The sequence below is a fragment of the Psilocybe cubensis genome, chromosome 2 (assembly GCF_017499595.1).
Source record: "Psilocybe cubensis strain MGC-MH-2018 chromosome 2, whole genome shotgun sequence".
NCBI classification, from domain to species: domain Eukaryota; kingdom Fungi; phylum Basidiomycota; class Agaricomycetes; order Agaricales; family Agrocybaceae; genus Psilocybe; species Psilocybe cubensis.
Window position 1 is genome coordinate 3,990,045 of NC_063000.1, and position 8,547 is coordinate 3,998,591.

Consider the following 8,547-nt stretch of genomic DNA (forward strand, 5'->3'; position numbering starts at 1 on the left):
GACTTCTAAGCCACTACCTTACAAGGTCAATCACGGTTACTTCTTAGGCACGCTCTCAGATTGGGAGGCATCACAAGGCTAGCCGGGCCTTGCCGGCCTTTTCGGCCTTGTAAGGCATTCCTGAAAATTCCGACAAGATATGGGATTCGGGACGGGTGTCTGCAACTGAGAAAACTGAGAGAAATGAGGGAACTGGGCGGAGATGGACGGCGGGAAGGCCGTTCGAGTAGGCGTTTGCGTTTGTGATGAGGGCAAAGGTGCAGGAGTTTGCGAAGGCGCAGTGGGACGATAAGTGTTTGTTATAGGGGTAGGGGTAGAAGTCGACGTTGACGTTGACTGTTGCACCTGTGTCAATTTCGATTTCGATTTCGACGCTGATGCTGATACTGGTGTTGGTGTTGGTGTTCCGGCATGTGCTGACGCTGGTACTGGCACTGGAGCTGACACAGATGCTGATATCTCTCCTTCCCCGTCATCACCAAACACATCGTCCGGCACCCCGCCCGATCTCGGCTCTTCATTGCTCTTTTCCTTGTCCTTTTCCTCCTCCTTCACCTCACCGGCACCCTTACCCTTACCACCACCACCCCGCATCCCAGTCCTAGTTTTAGAGCGCCGCGGCAAATGGCTCCGATGCGGCTGCACGAACCCGCGCGCGCTCATCTTCGCCTGTTCCTCCCCTCCTGTCCCTCCTCCTCCTCCCGTCCCTGTTCCTGCTCTTCCCATTCCAAGTCCTCCCATTCCAAGTCCTCCTCCTATTAATCCCGCACCCGCACCTCCTCCCAAACCCGCACCCAAACCCGCACGTACACCAACACCACCCAACCCGCCTCCGGATCCATGGCCAAACCCCATGCCTACGCCGCCGAACTCGCCCTGCGTGACAACATGCCCATGCGCTCTAGCGTGCGCATTGATCGACGCGAAGCTCAGTGCCGCCGGCTTCATCTGCTGCTTCATCTGCTGCTGTGGCTGGGCACGCGCTGGAACCGCGACTTCATCTCGTGCGGGTGCGGGTGAGGGTGCTGTTGTTATTACAGGTACAGGAGCGGGTTTTACGAGGGAAGACGAGGATGAAGATGGGAGTGAGAGAGAGAGGATGAGCGTCGATGAAGATGCGGATGCTGGGGATGGTATCGCCTGCCCCTGCCCCTGCCCCTGTGCTTGTCCCTGCGCCTGTGCTCGCTTTTTTGGTGGGGATAGGGGTGTCGGTGTCTGAACAGAATTTTCCATTGCCATTGGCATTGACGTTGCCATGCGCGTAGAAGATGTGTATTGTGATAGATGTGAGCTGCTAAAGATGTTGATGATGATGATGATGCAAGTGCAAGTGTTTTGGGTCGTAGTTGTATTTAGATATTGTAGATGTCGAGCAGTGTAGTGTGTGGTATCACCAAAGCGATAGACGTAGATATACGCGTGCGTGTGATGAGGCGAGAAGGTGACAGTATCGTTTTTCAACGGTTCACTGGTTCAATACACAAGAAGGGGTAGACTGAGGAGAAATGATGTGTTAGATGCTTCAAAGTTCCAAGTTCAAGGTTCAAAGTACAAAGTTCGTATTTCAAAGGGCGAAGTTCAAAGTTCAAAGTCCAAAGGGGAAAAGAGCAAGGGGGAAGAACAATCAGCATCCTATACAGCACAAAAAAAACACAAACACAACACACCTTATCGTCTCGTCTCGTTCGTTCGTTCGTTCGTATATGCTCGTACGTTCGTTCGTCGTATGCGTTCGTCGTATGCGTGCAAACACCCTAACCACGGGACGGGGTAAACCAACAAAAAAACGCGGGGAAGGGGAAGAGAGAAGAAAGGTCTAGAACGATTCGTTAAAAAGATATAAAACACACCCTTCAACGAGAAGGTCCCAAACTCGCCCGAACCCTTCAAACCACAAACCACAAGTCCTCTTCGTTTCGGTCCCAAAAAAAAATAGCCTTGGAAAGTTGTAGCAAATCCGTATGAAATCCGTATGAAATCTGGATCCGTGTCCAAAAAGCGTGCGAGGGCGAGGGACAAAGCGAGAATGCCAGGGAGAAAGCAAAGACGAGTATGAAGCCGGTGTGATGTACCCAACCCGAACCTCTCCACAAGTCCGCAAGTCAAAAGTCAAAAATGTGTATATGCCGTCGGGCAGGGAAGCGGGCTCGGCGCGGCGCGTGGTATTTGAATCCCGTTATGTAGATGGATGTATGATCCAATTTTGACACGTCCCCGTCCCTTGCGAATTCGATCTTTGTGCCGTCGACGCGTATGTATGCGTGTGTCTTTTCTTCAAGTTGTAATCTGTGATTTGTGATTTGTGGTCTGTGGAAAGATAATGGGAACAAGTGAAGGGAGAGGAGAGGGGAGGGAGAGGGATAACCCGAACGAACGATCAGAGAATGCACAACAAAGATGAAAAGAACAGATGAAAAGAAAAGATGAAGAATGAAGAAATGAAATATGCAAAAATGACCAATGAAAAATTTTCCTCAAATTTGAGAATTTGGGAATTTTGGTTGAAAGTTTGAAAGTTTGTATGATTGAAAGGAAGCGTAGGTGTAAGCAAACGTACGCACGTACGTATAACGTAGCGCCACGAACTACACACTGCACACTGCACACTTCAAACTTCACTAGTCACTAGTCACTTCCGAATCTCCCAGAACCTCAACGTACAAGCCCGACCCGACTGACAGACCGAACGAATGACAGACCGAAGCAGCACTCACCCCCAAAACCAAAAAACCCAAAACCCAAAACCCAAAATCAGCCCAAAAACCAACCAAATCTAACCACCACCAAACACGAAGCCGACCAAAACCGACACAAAAATTGAAGAGGAAGACGAAACCCGAGATCACCACGTCCACTGAATGAAGCTTGATAGCTTGATAGCTTACGCAGGGATGAGATAGGATCCTGATTCCTGAACCAATACCAATCCCGCACGCCGGATGTCTATCACCCTATGTCACTCCTGAGCACGAGTCCTGGAGTCCTGGACAACCTATCGGTATACAGCTGATGCAGGGAAAGAGAAGGAAAGAGAGGGAGCAGGGAAGAGGCGTACGGAGCAGATCTCAGAACGGGACGGGGGACGGGGGTGAAAGGGGTGAGCAGACCGAGGTGATGTGGTCAGGTATTACGGGTGATGTAAGGTGAGCCGATGTGATGTGAGCCAATGTTAGGTTGGGTTGGGTTGTGTAGGGTGATGTAAGGTGAGGCTAGGTAAGGTTGGATGAGGTGAGGCTAGGTGACGCGATGTCCGAGTCCGTTTCCGTACGGGCTGGACTTTGTCTCAGAGTTTGAATGGTATGTTATGCGATGTTATGCCGTGTGTTATCTTTCGGTGATGTTATCAGAAACAGAAAGGAGTCTGCTGCGTCCTCGTCCTCTTCGTGGATATGGATGTGGTGCAGGAGTAAAGAGAGTAAAGAAAGAGCTTATCGGTGAAGCGACAGGAGGCGACCAGCCAGCCACCCAGCCAACCAACACGATACCCTTCCGCTTTCCGCTTTCCGCGTTCCATTTTGATGATCCACTCTTATGAAAATAGTAACATCGTGTAATGCACGCGAGAGCAGGCGAGGCTCGGTCATGATGCATGAATATCGAATCATGATGCATTCGGAATACAGTATTGAATGCTTGAGGAGCTGGAGGCTGGAGCCGCACCGTCACTTCATCCATGAATGCTCAGGCTGATGTAATCTTTACCGTCATCGCTCTTGGTCTGGATGCGGTGCGAGCGCCGGCAAGGCTGGAGAGATAAGATAAGGACATTCAATGGATTGTTTAGAGGATTGTGCAAAGACTAGAGTATAGGACTGAATTTGCTGTGTTAACCGGCTGTATTGCTTTGTAACTGTGATCATGGTCATGGTAGACCTTTGTGACAGCTGTCAGGAGTCAGGCCTTCAAGTTTCAAGCTTCAGGACTCAGTCGAAATTCAAAATTCAAAGTCATTACTGATATCGATGATATCCTCTGACATAACCATTATCGATGACTCTCCATTTGTCTTCTTACCAAACCTCTTTCTTCGTAGTTAGAAAACGAGATTTTGATGGACTTTGATGAATAAAATAAACCACTTCAAACACCGCTATTAGACCTTGTACAAAATAGGAAAAAGGAGAAACACCGCTCGGACCCACAACCTGCCCTTGCTCTTATGGCAAACAACAACAACAACACACCTCTAAAAAAAAAGTAAGTGGACCAAACCACCACGAACAATCCCAAAATGCTACTATTGTCATCACTTTTCCCTCCGCACCGAACGGGCTAAACTTATTGTACTCATTAAATACGTCAAGGACCAAGTAGGACCAAGTGGACCAAGTTCAACTTCACCATTCTCACAAAGCAAAGCAAAGCAGAGCAGAGCAGAATTATTATTACTAGTAACAACCATTAATTCAAACCACGCACAGGGCCCTCGCCACTCCGAGCCAATGCAATTCAATGTACAACTTGAAATTGAATATATTGAATATACATGTATCGCTGAGCCGCCGCTGAGCAGGTGTCCTCGTCAACTTTATCTTTTTATCTTGTACAACAACACCATCTTCACATCAGGACTCGTACTCAGTACTCGAGCTCAGACTCAGACTCTGACTCAGAATTCAGGAATCCACAAACCCAGAAACCCAGAAACCCTGAAATCCAGAAATCCAGAAATCCATCATCCGACTCAACACAACAACAAGGAAAGAATGCCAGAACAACACCCGGAGCCCTCACCCAAACCCACCCCCAACCCCACCCCTGCCCCCAAACGAAAACCCAAACCCAACCCACACATCAACCCCGACCCACCCCCGCACCTGCGCAGGTACCAAACCAGGCTGCAACACCACCGCGCGACGCACTTTCCCAAGGCGTATCCTATTACGTTGAGGTATCGGCCTTATCCTTATCCTTATCCAGCTTTACGAGTGCAGGAGGAGGAGCAAAAGGGAAAAGGAAAGGGCAAGGAGAAGGATCGACAAGAGCAGCTAAGACAAAGAAGACGAAAAAGAGGAGATGAAGAGGGAGAAGGAGAAGGAGAATACGCAGAGATCCAAGCGATGCACTTCCCCGTACCAGGCATATCCATCGCATTTTCCGACGGGGAGTACGACGAGTCTTCGTTCACCTGCGCGCCTCCTCCCCGCTCGCTCTACGCCAGCATTTACTCGCCCACACGCACACCACGCACAATAAACCCACCACAACACACAACAAACCCACCACAGCGCACAACAAACCCACCACAACGCACAATAAACCCAACACACACCCTCCGCCTCGCACACTCAACCGCCGCGAAGCCGCGGCTGGACTACCGCGCCAAATACGGGGATGGCGCGGTGATATACCCCAACACGCTCTGGTCTGCGTATGATGCTGTGAAAGATGTAGCGTCGTTCACTGCGCTGCTTGGGCCTGGGCCTGGGCCTGCGGGTGCGGGACACGCTTCCTCTATCAACTCCACCTCCTCCTCCGCCGACGACGACGCCGACAACGCCAACGCCAACGCCATCGCCGACCCACCGCGCATCGTCGGCTGGAGCGGCGAGCGCCTCCGCGAAGGCGACATCAGCTGCTGGGCCTTCCAGCGCGTCGTATGCGGGCCGCCGCCGCCTCCATGCGCATACGCCGCGCCGCCCGCCATTCCACTGCCCATTGCCACACGTATGCCAGAAAATGGGGGTGCAGGTGCGGGCGCGGACTATGTCCGACGCGGATGTCCACCTGCAATTCCACCTGTTGATGTACCCCCGTATCTGTATCCATATCTACACCCACATCCACATCCATATCCATACGCACATCCACACACAGTGCAACCGCATACACCTACCGCCCCATCCCAAGCACCACCCCCAGCCCAAGCCCGCACCCCCCCAGCCGAATGCACCACCTACACAACCTACCTGCACACCCGCACTCAAGCCGACCCATACACGCGCACAACCCGCCTATCCGACGCGCAGCTCACCACAATCGACGACTTCCTCGCGCTCGCGCTGCCGGGTGGGCTGGAGCCGCGCTGGGGATGGAGCGGGTATCCGAATGCGCGGGTGTCTGATCGTGCGCATGTGGTGGTTACGGCGCCTGTGCCTTTGTGTCCGGTGGTGGATGGGGGTGAGGGTGGGGGTGGGGAGGGAGGGGGGGAGGGAGAGGGGGGGAGGAGGAGGTATGTCACGTTTGACGAGATGGTTGCGGAGGAAGCTGAGAGGCTGAAGAAGAAGGCCGCTCAAGAGCGGGCGGAGGAGAAAGCGAGAGAGAGGGAGAGAAAGATCGCGCGGAATGGCAAGGGAAAGGGTAAAAACAAAGGAAAAGGCAAAGCGAGAGCAAGAGCGGAGGAAGACGACGGAGACGCGGACAGGGACGGGGACGGGGAGAGCGGGGAGAGCGAACAACTGACGAAGAACAAAGTCTGCGACCACCCCACGGACCCAGAAGACATACCGTACCAGCGCATTCCCTCGCAGAGCGCGAAAGATATAGCTGCGGTGCTTGTGCTGGGCCTGTACGTCCCGCCCGACGAGCTGCGCGAGGCGTTGTTCAAGTTGGAGGATATGGCGTGGAGAGGGCATAAAACTCCGTCATGAAACAGTCAGGTAGATTATTACAGTCGTTTTCGTTTTCGTTTTCGTTTTTTGCATAAATCTGAGAATCGAGAAGCTCCTCGAATCGTCTCCGTGAATAAACATCCCAGGTACTTTACAAAAGAGAATGATAGGTATGTTTTGGACGCAGTTAATCCGCCAGTGCAGATCTCGAGGTATCAGAATAGATGAACAAGATGTATATTCGAGCTGGTGTCTCGACGAACTTCTGCCAAAATTGGTTCTGCACCAGGCATACTGGTCCTGCTCAATCGCGACGAGTTGATTGTGGCCTGGACACCAATACGTCCGCTATCGATCGTTAAAGCTTGAACCTTGAACCTTGAACCTTGAACCTTGAACCTTGAACCTTGAACCTTGAACCTTGAACCTTGAAGCGTGAAGTCCGAACATCAAATACACGCAAGCCTCCTAAAATAGTCCAAAACACACGAATCCGGGTGCACGAACTTGCCCATCCACTTTACATTGCTCGCGAGGGAAAAGGGAAATGGGAAATGGTCGAAATGGTGTGCCATGCCATCAGAAATTTAGAATAGCCAGCCAGCCAGAAAGCCAGAAAGCCAGAAAGCCAGAAAGCCAGAAAGCCAGACATACAACCAGAAAGAAACAAGCAGAAACCCCCAGGACATCCATGCCGTTCAAAATGAGGTTGACTTCATTGCCCATATACACTCGACTCGACTCCCAAATGGCACCCATCCAACGGCACGGCGGAGTTTCATGACAGCACAGCACATCGATAAATACATTGAGTGAATGATGGAGGAAAGAAGTCAGCATGCCCTGACCCATCCCAAAAATCCTAGGTACGCATCGAGTGTTATGTTTAGTACGTGCCGCATGACGGCGTGCGAAGGATTGGTATTTTTCTTATCGTCGAAGATCTGACAGTAGTTTGAAACTAAGAAAGTAACCATGGTTGTCCACTCTGCCGTCCAGCGTCGAACGTCCAACGTCCAACGTGAACGTGGACGTGAGAAGTGAAGGTGGACACGAAAGTTAACCTAACCGTGTGGCCCGGGTTTCCAAAGCTCTGAACATATGTCAATGTCCCTCAGTCCCTGAGAATCAGATACATAGGAAAAGGAGGGTTTCCAGTATGAGAAAACATGTACTTAACAAGAATAAGAGCAAGACCAAGAAAGATAGATGGATTACCGGTTACCGGTCAGCGTCCGGTTGTTGGTGGCAAGGAGCTTTCGGAGAGGTAGGAGTGACTGATTTCAGCTTCTGTGCGCCACTGCTACTTCAGTGGGCTTGAAAACATCGTCAACTTCAAGCGGAGACTCAAAATATTTGACGGTCACTTTGTACACGTGATCGCGCGACGCGACGCGACGCGCCGAACGCGACGTCGCCTCGCGATTGGTGATTTGCGTCGATTCATATATAGTAGAGATTGTACTCAGAGTTGACAATACACATCAAACGAGCGGGGACAATGATGGTAGATGTATATAGGACATGGGATAATATTAATAGACACATCGTCTGTTTTCCCTATCATGATAGATATTCCATTTGATTGAGTAGGATAAGGATGGATGCTGTAGCTGTAGATGCTTCGAGGTTGCTAGTAAAGCTTAAGCTTGAATCTTGAAGCTCGAAGGTCACTTTAGAGAGCTCTGAGGTACCAGAATAGATAACTAAGATACTGGTGAATGGTCACCCGGGCACTTAGCGTGTGTTGGTCTGCTGAGCTGCAACAGGTCTACAGGTCAACAGGTCTACAGAGGGAGAGGGCGTTGGGATATGACACTTTGCCAATGCAAAAACATTGCTCTCCGTTTTCCGTAAATCATCCAAGAGCGCGCATCTGGGTAGAGAGGATCGGTAGCGGTCTGACGCTCTGCAGGCCAATACGTCCATCATACATTATCCATGGTCAAATCACCGTAGAATCGAATACATGAGAAGCTCCCGAAATAATCTCAAC

The 8,547-nt window shown here is 51.0% G+C and overlaps 2 protein-coding genes across 2 annotated transcripts; one reads left to right on the plus strand and one right to left on the minus strand.

Annotated features, from left to right (window-relative positions):
* Positions 1–26: 26 nt before the first annotated feature.
* On the minus strand, positions 27–1,239 carry JR316_0002784 (uncharacterized protein; the record flags this gene model as incomplete). Its single annotated transcript, XM_047888571.1, has 2 exons — positions 27–120; positions 194–1,239. 2 exons carry the CDS (start codon positions 1,237–1,239, stop codon positions 27–29), a joined length of 1,140 nt encoding a protein of 379 aa, XP_047753494.1.
* A 3,821-nt stretch (positions 1,240–5,060) lies between these two features.
* JR316_0002785 (uncharacterized protein) lies at positions 5,061–6,590 on the plus strand (the record flags this gene model as incomplete). The annotated part of the gene is made up of 1 exon (XM_047888572.1): positions 5,061–6,590. One exon carries the CDS (start codon positions 5,061–5,063, stop codon positions 6,588–6,590), a length of 1,530 nt encoding a protein of 509 aa, XP_047753495.1.
* Between the last annotated feature and the right edge of the window lie 1,957 nt (positions 6,591–8,547).